General features: G+C 42.8%; 1 protein-coding gene across 3 annotated transcripts in view; it reads right to left on the bottom strand.

Annotated features, from left to right (window-relative positions):
• The window catches only part of SFSWAP (splicing factor SWAP), a 235,710-nt gene that overhangs the window by 27,209 nt on the left and 190,283 nt on the right, over window positions 1-18,218 (bottom strand). For all 3 annotated transcript variants that reach the window (XM_029571586.1, XM_029571588.1, XM_029571587.1), the window contains one exon: window positions 1,404-1,541. In XM_029571586.1, the coding sequence (XP_029427446.1) occupies window positions 1,404-1,541 (138 nt within the window). The remainder of the gene's footprint in view (window positions 1-1,403; window positions 1,542-18,218) is intronic.

The raw sequence follows: 18,218 nt of genomic DNA, 5'->3' as shown, positions 1-18,218 counted from the left end.
GCGATAAGAGCAAGGGAGGGAGAGCCTGCCCAATCAAAAATGAAAGTAAAGAAAAAGTACCTCAAAAACTTTTTTTTTTTTTTTAAAGTGAAAACAGCCTACCGTGGTCCAGGGTGCTGATCTTTAGGGTAGAGTGAGCCGGGCTCCCCAGTATTGCACCCACGCTGCCTCAATTAATAGTTAGGGTCCTCAACCCCCATCGGCAGCTGCCTCTGACCAGCAGGGGACGGCTCTCTCAGAGGCTAACAACCCTCTGGGAGGTGGACCATAGGAAATGCTTCTATTTTTGTTTTAAATAAATTTAAAGAGACAAACTCTGAAATTAGAAAAGTACATAGAAAACTCTAACTAAACTAAACTAAACTAATCTAACCCAAAATAAAGACTCTGACCAGACTGTAGGTTTTGCACCTCCACCATCTGCTAGAGACAGAGAAATACTGATGGACTGTAGGTAGCACCATCCTATATAAGGCGGAGCTTTGTTTTTAAAACATCTCTGTCTCTATCTGCTGGGGGGGGGGGGGCAAAACCCAGCAGACTGGACTGATCCGGGTACGTACAGGGAACGCACGTTACTACATCGGCCCCCAACAAAGGGAGTATGACTTCAAAACTAGTTACAAATGTTTTGGGTAACTAAAATCACTTTCCCAATAGAGGAAGGATTTTACACATTACTATACTACCAAGCAAATTTTCATCTTAAACATCCATCAAACTGGTACCAAATACATTTCAACAGACATATCCATTAAAGAAAAGTTAAAGAAATCGCTAATTTTGTTACCTTGAACATGAACTGTTTCTTGCTCTCTAACTGCACAGAAACCATTATTCGTGAAAGCATTCTTTATATACTTGGGCACCACACTACCTATTGTACTTAGGGATCAAATAGATTGTCTTGGCTAATTACAATTTACCACCAAGCACTCTTTTAAAATAGGGGATTTAACTTCAATTAGGTTTTTTACTGTATTAAAAGTACAGAGGAAACTCTCAGAATAATTAGCAATCACTGCGCTCTATTGATTCCTGACTACAATAAGCTAAGCATAATTGCCTGAAAAGTTACTAGTGTAAAGTATATGTTTGAACACGTACACACATATGTACACTCCCCATATTTACTAATTATTCTGGTGCATGTGATGAAGTGTGCAATATTAATGATACAAAAATTACATGAGGGCAAGATGTTTGCTTTGTATTCATTTAGGTTTACTGTAGAATAAACTTGGGGGTGATAGATTTTACAAGCTGGGCTGGACTTTAGCCAGGATATTGGAATCAATAACCCTTACTAGTACCAAAAGGGCCACAGAATTAACGTCTACAAGGTAGAAACAAATTAAGAGAACTCTTCTATCTGCCCCAAAAGAAAGCAAAAATATTCTAACCTGGATCGTGTCCGTTTCCTGCTAATTCCAGGAGCATTACTAACACGATAAGCACTTGGAACGCCCTTTTCTCTCTCTCTTTCCTCTCGGTGGCTTTCGGGAGATGGAAGTCTTCTTCTAGGTGATTTGGACCGTGACCTGCTCAGAAGAAACAAATCTTATTGTTGTTTGCTTCTAATGTTTTTCTCCTATAGGTACCAGCCATCGTGATCATCAGAGCTCAGAGCATGGCTGCAATTGCAGGAAATATACTCAGTAAGAACTCGGGGCACTGCAGAGTTGTTTTTAACTTTTTCTCCATTTATACATAAATCATTTTTTCTTGGATTCCAAGTCTGCAAACACCACTAAAGAAATGCCTGTGAAATAATCAAGCTATAAGCACAGTTCACTTGTAGGCTCACACCATATATACAGATGTGAAAATGGCATTCGGGCACTCGCTGTTCAAATGTCTTGTAAGAAAAAAGAAGACATTTTACAACCAAAAGTATAAACACTATTTAAATACTTTGATTAAAAATATGAGACTGATTTAGATGTACTCCTAAAGTTGAATTGTGGAAAAAACCCAGTGCAGGCGTGTTACATGGAACCAGACTTTAAATCAATGGCAATAGCAGAGCTGATAATGCTTTTTCCAATCAATTTACAGCTTACCCAGATTTTGAAAAATGTTAACATTTTATTTTGATTGAATAAATACTTTAAATATTATCCAGTACAGAACCTGAGACTTGCTTCAAAACTAATCAGGAGATATGATTAAGGAGAGAGAGTTGACAGCACTCTAGTTAAAATGCAAAACAAATGTTTACGTGTATATTACCCGAGATTTTTCTTCTCTCTCTCCTTTACATGTATACATTTTATTAGTGAGCAGCTAATTCATAACTGTAATGATCCTGCAATGTAAACTCTGGTCAATATTTTTGGCCATAATAAAAACTTCTTACAAACAAGTCTCAGCTTACCATAGAACTGGATCATTGATCTCATCCAGGCAGAGAGAAGGCCAGCACATACACTCATTAATATACTGCACTGCAATTAGTACATAAGACCCCTAAGATTAGGAAGATCTCTGACTGGCACTGAGTATGCAAAATTGTTAACCCTTAGTTAAACTGAGTTACATATGAGGACAAAACAAGACTCAATGGTCCTTTATATAAACTTTTTTGATTTCTCAAACTTTAATAGTTTTCTTAATCTATATGTACGTTCTCTGTGACAGTTTCTTTCCCACTAACATTTTACAGAAGCTCTATGGACCCAAGAATGGTTTGAGCATCACTGTTGCTTTATTTTCTGAAGCAAACGGTCCTCACATGTGGGTGACATCATTAGATGGAGCCCAGCACGGACTTATAAAAACTTGCAGCAATCATCATGTCCTACTAGGCATGTTCAGCCCCAAACACTCCTCTGTATCCCACTGAGGGCCCCTCAATCCAAGGGGAGATGCAAGGATTGACATCCTGCTGTCCTCGGAGAATACCTGTTACAGGTAACAACTCTGCTTCCTCTGAGGACAAACAGAATGGCAGGCTTCACACACGGGAATCCCTAGCTACAGGCTGCCCCAAACTAAAACAGGGGAAAAGAACCAAGGAACTGTATCAATGAGCAAAAACTGTTTTCTGGTGACAACAGGCCATTGTGTATTTTCTGTACCTTTTTTTTTTAAAAACAACTGTAGGGCAGCCTGGAAGCAAAATAATGGGGCCTGGGAGGGAAGGAGTTTATTTAAAATATTTTTACCTTCTTTTATAGTTCAAGGCAGAGTACAACAGAATGCACAAGCTTAAAATAAAAATGAGAATACAAACATCAAGGTAAACTGAGGCAGGCAACAAAACAAAAGCTGCAAAACAGAGATCAAGTAACATGGAAAAATTGGCTGGATGGTTTCAAAAGCCAATTTGAAAAAATGAGTTTTAAGGGCTCTTTTAAAGAACTTCTTGTCTGTCAGATTCCTTACATGTGCCAGGAGTGAATTCCAGAAGGTTGCAGCGGCAGTTGAAAAAGCCCTCTCCCTCGTTTCATTGAGGTGGGCAAGCTTCACAGGAGGAAGAGACCCTGACTGGAAGATCGTAAAGAACAGAACAGGGTGCAGAGCTTCAAGTTTTTCCCATAAATTGTGCACAGTGATTGCTAGTTTGTACTGGATATGGTAGAGGACTGGAAAGCAACAAAGATTGTAAAACAGGTGTAAGATGTTCTCAGATGGTTGGTTAAAAGGCAGGCAGTAGAGAGTTGAGTTCTACACCCCAAAGAAACTCTGCAAGACAGATTGGCAAAAACCTACTGCCATGTCAGGAGTCCAACAGCAGGGGAGCAAGAAGATCAGCAATATGCAGGCTCTGTGGAAAAGATGATCCTAGAACCTGCAAATAATCCCCCACTTGCCTGGACTGATCTGGGTATGTTCAGGAACTGGTTTTAAAAAGGGTTTGGACAAGTTCATGGAAGGAAAGTCCATAAATAGTTATTAACTATGTGACTCATGGAGACCCACCATTTGTCATAGTGAGTGAACAGCAAAAAACTGAATCTACTTTTAGGGATTAGCCACTGTTGGAGTCAGGTTGTTGGGCTCGATGACCCTTTGGTCGGACCCAGCAATATGAGGTAATCGACTTGTGAGGCTTGCCATCCTGCAAGCCCTCGGAGAATTTCTACAATATATGCATTGTTTATTCCTCTGCTTATCACGTAACCTTTTAGCAAAAGAAGGCACTGTAATGATGTGAAAGAAAATTATGCCAACTTAAGTTTAAATTTTCTATCAGATGAATTTCAAAATTCTCAATTTAAGCCCAGAAAATGTTTACTTTGTTTGGATTACCCATTCTGTCTGAAAGTGAAGCATTTCCTGATGCATTTTGTTTTACTGATTATTACTTCTAGCTAATTAATTAAATATGCAAGAAGTAGTTTAGTGTGTAAGAATGGGCCAAATGCACCCAATATGGCCACGGCCTTTCTAGGCATGCACGTGCACTACAGCAATTTACAGGCTCTGTGGTGGGAAACTTTGCCTCAGTGCACCTTGATGATGTCACCCCAGCTGGGGATTTAATAGTCAGCTGCTCGTCTCACAGACGCCTTCACAACAGGTCTCCTGTGTTCCCGCAGTGCTAGTTGCTTCAACGTTCCTGCCTTGTTCCTGCTCAGTTGGTCTCTGTGTTGTCTTGCTCTTACTCCTACCCCATCTCCTGTGTACTACCTCATTCCAGCCTGCTTCCTTTGTCTATGTTGCTGTGGCCTCCCTCTAGTTTTATTCTCTCTGCCCTGACCTCGGACTGGACCTGAACCTCACCTTCTTCCTGCCCTGATCTTGGATTGGACCTGGACTTTGCCTTGTTCTCACCTTGCTCTGACCTCAGACACGACCTTGACTTCACTCTGCTACCTGCCTCAACCTCAATGTCACAGACTGAGCCTATCATCATCACCTTTGAACCATGACAACGAAGTCCTGCCGGCTGCCAGAACCTGCGGATTCAATCCAAGGGAGAGGTGGCTGGCTAGGCAGATCTAGTCCTGTGGTGCATCAGCCGTCACCTGTTAAGGCCTATCTTATGCTTGCACAAGACTGACTTTGCCAACTTAACAGCGGCTCAAGGGCTCACTACCTCTCAACGTGAGAAGCTTCCCTGTTAGTAAGGGATACCAAGAAAATGATTAACAGCAAACAAAAAAGTTTTAAATCTGCAAATCTAATCACAATCTTAGGTTTCAGCTTTAAATTGTATTTGTGAAATAATTAAGGATATCTATGGAGTGAAGTGTTGTGGTTAAATAGTATCCTCCCCCAAATAATATACCATATCAAATCTTGAATCAAATGCTGTGTTTATATTTTTCCTATCCCAAAATAAAAAGATTGGGATTCATATCATTATGGTTATTTCCATATATTCCAAACCAACAACAGAGCCAAGCTGCACTCAGCAACTAAATTACAACCACGATAAGTGCAGAAATATTGCATAGTCCATAGGCATTCAATAAATGTTCTTTCTTGTTCTTATATTCCGGCAACTCCACTGCTTTACAGTAAGCTTTCTATCAGCGTAATTCAATAAGCCCCCCAACAGAGTCCCGTGTTTCGCCGAGGCTGCGTCGGGAGGGACAGTAGATGTAAATCAATTAGTTCTGAAAATAAAATATATAAAGAGGACTATGTAAAGGGATGAACCATGACCAACCAACAGTCAAATATAACAATTTCAAATGTACAAAAATATTTACATACCAAAAGCATGTCCACATAGAATTTGACAGGGACCGCGTCTATGCACCTTACACCAGGGTTTCTTAACAGAGTAAAAGGCGCGAAAGACAAGTGAACCAATCAACTTTCTGCAGGGAACGGCCAATCAGGGGCCAGACTGGTTAGAGCCAATCAGAATTAAATGAGATAAGTCCATTCCAGTTCTTTGTTTAAACCATCGGGTATCACAGTATTCAAAATATATATCCACCTCTGTTCTTTCTGTATTAAAATTTCTGCAAAATGGCCCCACGGCTCGGGGGGGGGGGGGGGGGAAGCGTGGGGGGCAATGACTTCCAACATAAAAAAGAATAAATCTGATAAGGTGTGTGACAGCTGGACCCAATGTTCAACCAGTGGTGCATTTTCACGTAGCTTCTTGATGTTAGACCTATGCTCAATAATCCGTGTTTTTATCATTCTTGCAGTCTTACCCACATACAGTTTGTTACATGGGCATTTAATAATGTAAATTACCCTGTCCGAATTAGTCTGAAAAATATCTTAAATCAAAAGTTTTGCCAGAGATTGGATGTTCAACGGATGACATGGTAGCTGTGTGTGAACATACTGAATAATGTCCACAGGGTTTATGTTCTCCATTGGAATGGCGGCTCCTATCTAATGTCACCAGATCGGAGTGTGCTAGTAGATCGCGTAAATTGGATTACACAACGGGAGGCTAGTTTTTTGCAATAGAACACCCAGTGATTCCTGTCTTATGTTTTACCCAAGATTCACAAAACATTAAGGAGTCTACCTGGCCATCCGATAGTCTCAGGAATTGGCTCTGTTTTAGAACCCCTCTCCCAGTTTGTAAACATTTTCCTTAAGCCTTTTGTACCTCTTATTAAATCTTATGTACGCGACTCATCGCATTTAATCACCATTTTGAATGAGTTAGAGACACCGTTAGCCTCATGTTATCCTGTCACATTAGATATAATTTCGTTATATTCTAATATGCCACAAGAGGAGGCCTTAAGGATAATTGAAGACACACTTCATACATGCTCAGATTCTGAACGTGTACAGACTACTTTTTTGATACAGTTAGTGAGATTTAGCTCTCACACAGAACTACTTTCGTTTTGATAAAACATTTATTTATTTGAAAGTTTTTATATACCGACATTAGTAGGGAACATCACATGATAATCAAGGTCTTAACTCACTAAACATAATCCCTCAAAAGCCTTCAAGAAACCTACGCTCCAATAACTCTGGTTACCTAAACATTCCCCGTCAAAGATGCGCACCTGGCAACCACAAGGGAAAGAGCCTTCTCAATTGCCTCACCCAAAATGTGGAACACCCTACCTAAATTCATACGAATTCAACATGACCTAAAAACTTTCAAAAAGGACTTAAAAACACTAATGTTCCGCAAATTCCTCACTGACTTTAAATCATCTAATCATCCCGACTCTCAACTGAACTCTCAATTATTTACTGCATAATTCTCCCCCATCTCCCTGTAACTGCATGCCCTCCCCTTCTAACCTAATAATAATTCACTCTGGACTTGTTATCCATTTCTCTGATATTGTTTAAATGGTTTAATACTGCTACCCAACTGTTAGAATCTGCTCAATGTTCTTATTACTGTTCAGTTACAAGATAAATATATACTTTTGTAAACCGTTATGATGGCTCAACCGAATAACGGTATATAAAACTCATTAAATAAATAAATAAATAAAACTAAAAATAGCAACCATGCTTTACAGAGAACATATAACTACATTGGTAACAGCTTAAAAAACTATGAATTGTGTTATAAACAGTTATAGCTATAGTAACATGTTAAATTAGGAAAGGTTAATGGAACTGGGAGTATGAGCTTCGGCTTTACATTTAGAACATACTAGTGGGGGAAAAACCATCTATTACAACAGCAGGGTCTCAATATATATACAGCAAAGCATAGTATAGTGTAGAATCATCATTTCAGTCAAATAGTGGTGGAGGGCAATATGTGTCATTTGGGAGCAGGTTTGGATGGAGGTATGCCTGGTTAGAGGCTGTCTAACAAGCAGCACCAGTGGAGAGGTGGAGAGTATCGCTAAGGGCGGAGGAGGGAAAAGGGTGGTGAGACTAGGGGTGCTTTGTGAGAGAAGGCAGTTCAAGTGTAGGCCTGCTTGAACAGCCAGGTTTTTAGGTTTTGCTTGAATTTCTTTGGGCAGGGCTTTTGGCATAGGTGGGAGGGCATGGTGTTCCATATTGTAGGGCCTGCAATTGAGAGAGCACGGCTTTTGGTGGAGGAGAGGTTGGTGAGTTTGGGTGATGGTATGTGTAGGTTGCCAAGTATTGGTTTCTGGTGGGTTTTGAAGAGGTGCGAAATAGTAAAGAGTCATTGAACCAGTGCATGTTTCGGTTGTGCAGGGATTTATTTATGAGTGTGAGGGACTTGTAGAGGATCCGGGAGGCGATAGGGAGCCAGTGCAATTCTTTGAGAACAGGGGTAATGTGGTCATTTCTGAGGGTGTTGGTGAGAATGCGTGCGGCCGTGTTTTGAAGTATTTGGAGGGGTTGTATGGTGTTTTTGGGAAGACCTAGCAGGATGGCATTACAGTAATCAAGTTTTGACAGTATGATGGATTGCAGAACTGTACGAAAGTCATTAAAGTGTAGTAGAGGTTTCAAATTTTTTTTTTTTTTTTTTTTTTTTTAGAGTGTGGAGTTTAAAAGAAGCCGTTTTTTTAGGGTGGAGGTGATGAATTTTTTAAGGTTGAATTGGTTGTCCAAAGGGACACCCAGGTTGCGTACATGTTGCGAGAATGAAAAATTGGGGGGAGGGCGGAGTAAAGAATGAGGAGGAGTTAGAGTTGATGTTTTGGAGCGATAATACTAGGAGCTCGGTTTTAGAGGTGTTGAGGGTGAGGTTAATGTTGGAGAGGAGGTTGTTGATTTCCTGGAGGGCAGACTCCCAGGTCTTGTTGGCGTTTGAGAAGGTGTTGGTCACAGGTATGAGGATCTGCACATCGTCCGCATATATAAAGTGTGGAAGATTGAGTTCAGAGAGGAGATGGCAAGGGAGAGTAGATAAATGTTGAATAAGGTGGAGGATAGTGAGGATCCTTGCAGAACGCCTTGTGTTAGATTGATAGGTTTGGACTCGTTGCTTCTGATTTTAACTTTGTAGTTTCGGTTGCATAGGTATGAAGTAAACCAAAGAAGTGGAACTCCAGATATACCAATTTCTTTGAGGCGTTCAAGAAGAATGCTGTGATTAACAGTGCTGAAGGCGGATGAGATGTCAAGGAGGGCCAGGATAAATGACTGCCCTTTGTCAAGGCCTTTCAGGATATAGTCGTTTGGTGAGAGAAGGAGGGTTTCGGTGCTCTGGTATTTTCGGAATCCGAATTGGGATGGGAAGAGGATGTGATGTTCATCTAAAAATTCTGTTAATTGCCGATTTATTGTTTTTTCATGAATTTTTGCTATGAATGGAAGGTTTGAGATGAGGCGGTAGTTAGCAGGGTCGGAAGGGTCTAGAGTGGGTTTTTTTAGAATGTGTTTTACAATAGCTTGCTTAAGTGGATTCGGGACCAGACCAGTTGTAATAGAGCTGTTGACCATTTTGGATATGGGAAGGGAAATTATCTTAGGGATAGTCAAGAGGGCTTGGGTATGTTATCTAAGGGGTGTGATGATGGTCTCATATTCCTGAGGATGGATTCAATTTCTGTTGAATCCATACTATAAACAGGTTAAAGGCACCGCCTTGGGTGCCACCATGGCCCCGAGCCTGGCTTGTTTATATGTCGCGGAATTTGAGGAGTCATACATCTACCCCTCTGAATGGTCAGGTTTTCTTCATTTATGGCTAAGGTTTATTGACGATATATTCGTAATCTGGTTAGGTACAGATATGCAGTTTTATATGTTTCTCGATTGGTTAAATCAATGTAACACCAATTTACAGATTAACTTCAACATTCACACATCTCAAGTGTCTTTTCTGGACCTTCTCATCTCATTTGATAATACTAATTTTTCAACCCCCATCTTTAGGAAAGATACTGACCGCAATACATTACTAAGTTATGACAGCTGTCATCCCAGGGCTCTTAAGAACAATATCCCCACAGGCCAATTTCTGAGATTACGCGGCTTTGCTCCTCTAAACCTGAGTTCATTCCAAAAGCTAAGTGGATGATGTCCCGGTTTTGTGAGAGGGGGTACCCGAGCAAGATTTTGAGGAAAGCTTTTAAAAAAGAGCCCTTTATGTAAATAGGCATTTACTTTTTTTGGCCACAAGCTTGTTCAACCGACACCACAGTTAATTGTATATTACCTTTCTCCATTAAGAGTAAGTTAATAACCAATACTATCCAGAAACATTGGAATTCTCTAGCGCTTAAAAATGTGTTTCAGAGTAGGCTTAGGTTTACTTTTCGGAGAGGTAAGAATTTACGCGATCTATTAACACACTCAGAACTGGTGACATTAGATAGGAGCCGCCATTCCATTGGAGAACATAAACCCTGTGGACATTGTTCAGCATGTTCACACACAGCTACCATGACATCCGTTGAACATCCAATCTCTGGCAAAACTTTTGATTTAAGATATTTTTCAGACTGTAATTCGGACGGGGTAATTTACATTATTAAATGCCCATGTAACAAATTGTATGTGGGTAAGACTGCAAGAATGATAAAAACACGGATTATTGAGCACAGGTCTAACATCAAGAAGCTATGTGAAAATGCACCACTGGTTGAACATTGGGTCCAGCTGTCACACACCTTATCTGATTTATTCTATTTTGTGTTGAAAGTCATTGCCCCCCCCCCCCCCCCGAGCCATGGGGGCAATTTTGCAGAACTTTTAATACGGAAAGAACAGAGGAGGATATATATTTTGAATACAGTGATACCCGATGGTTTAAACAAAGAACTGGAATGGACTTATTTCATTTAATTCTGATTGGCTCTAACCAGTCTGGCCCCTGAGTGGCCGTTCCCTGCAGAAAGTTGATTGGTTCACTTGTCTTTCGCGCCTTTTACTCTGTTATGAAACCCTGGTGTAAGGTGCATAGACACGCTCCCTGTCAAATTCTGTGTGGACATGCTTTTGGTATGTAAATATTTTTGTACATTTGAAATTGTTATATTTGACTGTTGGCTGGTCATGGTTCATCCCTTTACATAGTCCTTTTTATATATATTTTATTTTCAGAACTATTGATTTACATGTACTGTCCCTCCCGATGCAGCCTCGGCGAAACACGGGACCGTGTCGGGGGACTTATTGAGTTACGCTGATAGAAAGCTTACTGTAAAGCAGTGGAGTTGCCGGAATATAAGAACAAGAAAGAACATTTATTGAATGCCTATGGACTATGCAATATTTCTGCACTTATCGTAGTTGTATTTCCATATATTTACCATAATGTGCAATGTATAAAACTTCTCATCTAGAAAAACCATGCAAAAAGCTTGAAGAAATGACATTATCTGCTCAAAAACACAGCACCGAACACCAAATGTCAGATCCAATTTATGTCAAATTTGCTATAACTGTAGCTGTGATGTTTCAGGCCACAAAAGGTTTTGATTAAAAGCTGCATGTTCAATTGGACACTAAGTGCTATAATCTGGTTGTTTTCAAGTGCAGATGTGGGTGAAACAGGTTGATGCATAATCTCTCATTTATGCCTTTGGTTTGTGAAACAAACTGACTGACCAACCAACCAAAACTGGGGGTCCTTATATGCCATCACAGTACTGTCTATGTGCAATTCACACCCTTATCTTAATCATCTCTTTTTTAGTAAGGCCTATGACATTTGGGACCATGATATTATTATGTTCCTCTTAATGACACTTACAATAAGTACAACAACCTAGTTTCATTTTGTTAATACAAAAAGCTGCACTGTATCTTGTTGCTCTCTAAAATGTCCACATTACAGTTCTTTAAAAACAATTAAACAATGCGACATTTTCTGAGAGATCCAGAGGCTGGAGGACCAGGCGCTCAACATCCAAGCCGTTAAGGCTAATGCCCAGAGGTTCGGATGGCACAGAGCGCCCTGATTCTGTGTTATCAGATCGGGCACAGTCCCAAGGCTGATGGGATCCCTGATCGACAGTTCCTGAAGGAGAGGAAACAGGACCTGTCTGGGCCATTGAGGCACCACTAGGATCATAGTCCCCTGGTCCTGTTGGAGTTTCAGGAGAGTTTTCATGAGAAGTGGAAGAGGAGGGTACGTGTACAGGAGACCCATGCCCCAATAAAAGTGAAGGCGTCTGAGGGTGGATGGCCGTCCATCCTGAATACGGAGCAAAAATTGCTCACTTTGCAGTTGAACGGGGAGGCAAAAAGGTCCATATTTGGAGTTCCCCACAGGTGTAAAATCCGTGCTGCCACTTTCGGGTCCAGTGACCACTCGTGCGATTGAAAAGAGTGACTTAGTTGGTCTGCCAGCATGTTCAGCATCCCAGGCAGGTACGTTGCTCGCACAGACTTCCCTTGTGACAGAGCCCAGGACCAGATCTGCACAGCCTCTTGACAGAGGGAGAACGACCCGTGCCTCCTTGGCTTGTTGATGTACCACATCGCAATCTGATTGTCCGTTTGGATCAGGACCGTTTTGTGGGACAAGCGGTCTTGGAATGCCCAAAGTGTGTAACGTATCGCCCAAAGCTCCAAGAGGTTTATCTGACATAGAGCTTCTTGAGTGGTCCATTAACCCTGCGTGTGGAGATTGTCCACATGGGCCCCCAAGCCCTGGAAAGAGGCATCAGTCGTGAGCACTATTTGAGGTAAGGCAGTCTGGAAGAGCGGTCAAACCTGTTCCCCATCACCAACGGGGTCAAGGATTCTATTCAAGGTATTTCCTGTTACCCAAGAGAACTGGAGGCTTGCGCCCCATTCTCGATCTCAGGGCTTTGCACAAATTCCTCCAAAGGGAGAAGTTCAAATAGTTTCTCTGGGTACTCTGATCCCCCTACTCAAAAAGGGGGACTAGCTCTGTCCCCTTGAACTCAAGGATGCCTATGCCCACATTGCCACCTTCCCCAGATACAGGAAGTATCTTTGCTTTGTGGTGGGGAAGGTTCACTACCAGTACAGAGAGCTGCCATTTGGTTTGGCCTCAGCCCCTCGCATCTTCACTAAATGCCTGGCTAAGAATAGACTTAGTTTTTGGGTAATTGCCAGGTTCTTGTGGCCTGGATTGGCCACTGCTGGAAACAGGATGCTGGGCTTGATAGACCCTTGGTCTGACCCAGTATGGCATTTTCTTATGTTCTTATGTTCTTAGTTGTCTTGAAGACATCATAGGTGGATCTCACCTCATGCTTTCCTGCTTCGAGACCTTGCTGCGGATTGGGGGAGAATGACTCCTGCTGCTGTTGTAGCAGGCACTCTGCAAGTTCTTGGACCTGCTTCCATAGGTTCCGATTGTACTGGGTCATGTTCAATTGATAAGGAGGACACCGACTGGAGAAGGAGGACACCGACTGAAGAAGGGGGGACCCAGCGCTGGGATGTAGAAAAACCAGGAATAACAAGAAAAAATACTCTTGTGAAACTGAGTTCTAAAACTGTGAGGAAAGTGCACCATGGAAAGAAAGAAAAAAAAGAGACTGAAGGGGGACCTCACTTAGATGCGCGGATAGCGGCATGCTAGGCATGCTCAGGGTGCCAGTCAAAGCTTCTAGAAACTTTGACAAAAGTTTTCTGTGTTGGGCTCCATCTGATGGTAGTCCTCCATCTGTGAGGACTACCATCCTGCTTGTCCTAGGAGAAAGCTATAGTGTGTGTCTTTGCACCTTCTAATACTACAAAAGTAGACCCGGCAAGCAGTAATACCCTATATCAGTTACAAACTGTAACCCTAAATCATTTCTGAAAATTAAGAAGCTGCACTACAATTTTCCCAAGTACCTGGGAACTGTCACATTTGTGATCATATCACAACTGATCTTAAATAGGATAGGATCTGATTGATTTATGCAGATGCTTACGAGGACCAATCAGATTAAGTGAGTGAGAAGCAATGTGTGATTGCTAGCTTTGAGTTTCAGACGAGGTCACAGGGAAAACTCTTGAAACTTTTCAATATAATGGTTTAACAATACAATACTTATTTGTGTTAAATTACTATCTGTGATGAGTTCTTTTGAGATATTATAAAGGGTATGAATTTCTTTTAAAGCCACTGGTAAGAGAAGATAAGTACCATAAACTGAACTAGTGTTAAGAACGGTGGTTTAGTGTGCCCATGGGCCTCAGCCCGACCCCGGCCATCCAGGGCCGAACCAAGGGTTGACGGTGGCCCCGCATGGCTAAACACTCTACCTTCTGCCAGGCCGGCAAGCTCCCATGGCTAAACATCCAAGGATGTTGGAAGTTGAATGGTCCTCCGACCATTCCGGGCCCTTTCGGACCTACTGCGAGCAGCATGGAGCAGCAGGCCTGGCCTGAGGTTGAGGGCAGACGGGCCTTGACACGAAGACACTGGAGTTGATGCAACGGCATCACATGGCACGAAGACACTTGGCAGAAGACGTAACACCAGGGCTGTGGATACAAGACACCAGGATCGATGCGGACAGCATTGCAGACGAGACACTTGACGAGGTTGATGCAGACGGCATCCAAGACGAGGATTCATGGCTGGGATGATGCGGACGGCATCCGAGGCAAGACACATGGCTGGATAAGGCAGACGAAGACACATGACATCAAGGCAAGACACAAGGCATGGACATTGGCACTGTCTCTCAGGGCGCCCTACTCAGGCCACCCATGGGACTGAGTCACGGACCACCCTGTCCGTTTCGCGCCCTACACAGCCCCAAGGCTGGTCGCGGACCACGACGGGAGCGGGATAGCGCAGGAAGACACAGCAGGCTTCACGGCTCAGGAGCACAGGACAACCGTCCACCGGTAGCCTAATCCACCCAGGAATACTGCATCAGAGGGACCCCCGGACTACCGGACCAGAAGGCTCCAGAGCGAGGACGAGGCGGAGTGAAGGGAAGAACATCCAGGAAGGCAAGAACACCAGGACGAAGACGAAGAAACCTGGACATGGACCTCAGGCACGACATGGAACATGGAACGAGACATCAAGGTGAGGAGCTCCAAGAAGAAGACCTTACAACGGCCCTGGCAGGCAGGAGCCTCCAGGGTGAAGACCAACAACGATGCAAGGCAACGAAGAACTGACGAAGCAGCCCCTTTATAGGGCTGGAACCAGGAAACAGTCATTAGGTGGGGCCCAGACACTTCCTGTGTCTGGCCCTTTAAATTCTGAAGGAAACCGTGGCCGCGCGCCTAGGAGGCAGGAGCAGGGCAGGACCCTGGACAGCGGCCTGCACAGCATCTGTACACGGTGACGCAGAGGAAGCAGAAGGAAGACAGGGAGGCGGGCCCAGACGTCGGCAGCGGCTCCAGCTGCTGCGGGAGGCCCCGGGGGCGGCTCCTGCCGCTAATCGAGCCCGGGGCTGCGGCCTGGAATGCCGTGAAGATCACCAATCGCGTCGGGGGCGTCCCAGCCCCGTGGGAGGCCGTGGCTCCGACTGTGGAGCTGAAGATGGCAGTAGGCGGCCTCCTGGGAAGGCAGATGGCGGCGTCCTGCCGCATCGGCTGAAGAAAGCAGTGGTGAGTCAGCTTGCTCGCGGGGGGGGGGGGGGGGGGGGGGGGGGGGGAACCCCGCGGGCAGCGTATTCATAACAACTAGTACCTATTGGAGGGCATAACATTTCTTCAGTATATACTTAACTGAACCAGCTTGTGATTAAGCTACTTAATGTGGATGTCCTTAAAAGTTTTGCTTCTATGTCTGATATAATGAGAAAGATACATTTCTGACTTCATTAGTAATGATGCTACCGCTTGCTGATCATATTGGACTTGGGATCAGCCTTGACAGAATGCTAAGTGTGCACAGGCTGGTGGAGATTGCCACTGCTCTTCTATCCTCCCCCACCACTGAACGTACTCAAGAGAGAAATGTTGCTCCTGTCTTCAGCCTTCCCTTTCTTCTCAACAGATGTCATCCATCTTTGGCCCAATGCCCAAAGGAAAATGTTGCCACTAAACCCAGTCTGGGAATGTCTGGAGGAGAGGCAGAATGGGTTCAAAGGTTGGATAAGGTGGAGAAAGATGGTCTGTGGAGAGTGAGAGGGGAATGATAGAAGATCAAATTGGGGATGTAAGAAGAGCTGGGGGAATGTGAAAGAAGGGGAGGAGGGGAGGCTGAGAAGCAAGGGAGGGGTATGGGAGATGAGAGAGAGGAGGGAATGGGTAAGAGAAGACCTAGAGTATAATTTGGGGGTTTTAAGAGGCTTGGGATGTGAGAAAGGACAAACTGGGGGATGTGATGTGAAAAGGACTGGAGGGGGTGAGGGAGAGGGGATGGGCTAAGGAGGTGAGAGAAGCAGAGGTTGAGAGAGATCTGCTGGAGGGGAGGAAGTTACAAGAGGAGGCCCTCTGGAAGAGTGTAGGTAGAGAAAAAGGATCAACGGGCATGTGGGAAGGGTGTGACCGGCGTGATTGCTGGAGGGGAAGCACATACCCACTAATTTTTTTTGCACATTCTCTGGGTCATGCGAATTTTCAAGTGATAAAATGGAGTCTCGCTGGGGAAACCCTGACCTAGTCTGTTTAGTTTCATTCCTGGTGCAATGCCAAACACCCCTGTTATCAGTGGTTTTCCCCTTACTTCTTTGCAACTAGAGATCTTCCGTGCTGTCCCAGACTCTATACTTCCAACTTCACCGCAGCTAAAATCTACTGTTCATATTCAGGTTTTACCCGCACTTCCCCACACCTAAGAATACTTTGTACTTATCCCAGGCTTTCTTAAATTCTGTTACTGTTTTTGCCTCCATCTCCCCTGTGAGATGATGGAAAGTGATTTTATGCTGACATTAAAGATGTTATTAGTGATGAGGCAATCCATAAGTGTACCAATACTGCAATGTAAAAAAAACTCTGGTCAATACTTTTGGCCAGACCAAACACCTCTTATGAACAAATCACAACTTACCATCAAAGTGGATCACTGATCGCATCCAGGCAGGTGGTCAGTGCATATACTTATTCCACTGCAGTTAGTACAATCTTCCCCTTTCCCCGAGATTATGGAAATCTCTACTTCATAGGGCACATCCCTAGGCATTGCACTTATCAGCATCCTTTTTGTGAATAAATATTTCTAAAAACTGAGCTAACAACATTTATCAGAGTAACTGAGCTCTCTACAAGAAAAGAAGAGCAAAGAAAACCAATCTGCAGAATGAGCAAGCAAGATCCTTAAGAATTTTACTTTTTCTAATACGAATCTATTCTTTGTTTTAGCATTCTCAAGAGATTTCTTCCTGCTTCACAAGGTCAGAGTGACACAGACCATTAGATATATCACCTGCTACCATCTGCTTTTAAATTTCGATGTACTGTATGTACTAGCAAGTAAAAAAAAATAAAAATCAGAATGTTAGATTTCCTGCATCTCCCCTGTACCCTGCTTCTGTGCTCCTCTCCCATTCACTCGACAGCCAAGAAAGATGAGAGAGCAAAGCCTGGCTCATGGGAAGCAGTAGCCAATGGAAGAAAAGTGCTGCAGCTCCACTGAAAGAGACATTGTGGAATATACATAATGAGCTTCTGCCATGAAAAACTAATTTACAATATCAGCAAACAAGGAAAGGGCAACTTTTGCCTGATCTGCTGAAGAAACAATGCAGATACACTAAGAATGGAATAAAGAAATTAACACTGGCAGTTTAATCATTTAATTTCTGTATGAATCTGCAAGAGGAAAACTGTGAAAACCTTTAGTGATTTTTTTTTTTTTTTGGTAGAATTTCACATGCACTGATTCTGTGCTTCCTGGAGTCTGGGGAGGGATCCCTGGGCCCCATGCTCACTGCCTCTCTCTTTTCCTGGATCCTGAGGAAGATGACCCTGGCCCCATACTTGCTGCTTTCTCTTTTTATTTTCCTGAAGCAAGGATCCCCCCCCCATATCCCTGTATTCTCGGTCTCTTTCCTTCTATGGCCCCTGCTGACCATCTCTCCATACACATCATGGATTGCAACTACTCCTCTGTAATAAATGGCTTTGCTCTATATGCATGCTACTTTTAAAGAAAAATGCCTAGCTAAATGAAAATATATAAAAATCCATCAGTTTACAAAATCTTTCAAATTTATCAAAAACACTTAGATGAGCTTAAAAACATGGTGATAAAATTTATGAAATGATGAGTTTTATCTAGTAGAGATGGAAATTTGCAGTGTTAACTTTAAGATAAAAAAAGAAAATAAAGTCTTATATTTTAAACTAATTTGGCTTTTATATTGTGAATAGCCTATATGGGGGAGATGCTGAAAATTATGATCATTGTTCAAAGACATTTCCCCATTGCTTTTGTCAAATATTATTGAATCTAAATAATATTTCCTCCTTTATTTGCTAGACTGCCTCATTTCTTTCAGAAGATGACATTTTAAAAACCTATTTGCATGGATTATTTAGGCACAGCTAGATAAACAGCATATCTATTT

Source organism: Rhinatrema bivittatum, chromosome 11 (genome assembly GCF_901001135.1).
Source record: "Rhinatrema bivittatum chromosome 11, aRhiBiv1.1, whole genome shotgun sequence".
Classification (NCBI taxonomy): Eukaryota; Metazoa; Chordata; class Amphibia; order Gymnophiona; family Rhinatrematidae; genus Rhinatrema; species Rhinatrema bivittatum.
Note: the sequence above shows the minus strand (reverse complement) of the source record. Positions and strands in the feature narration are given on the sequence as shown.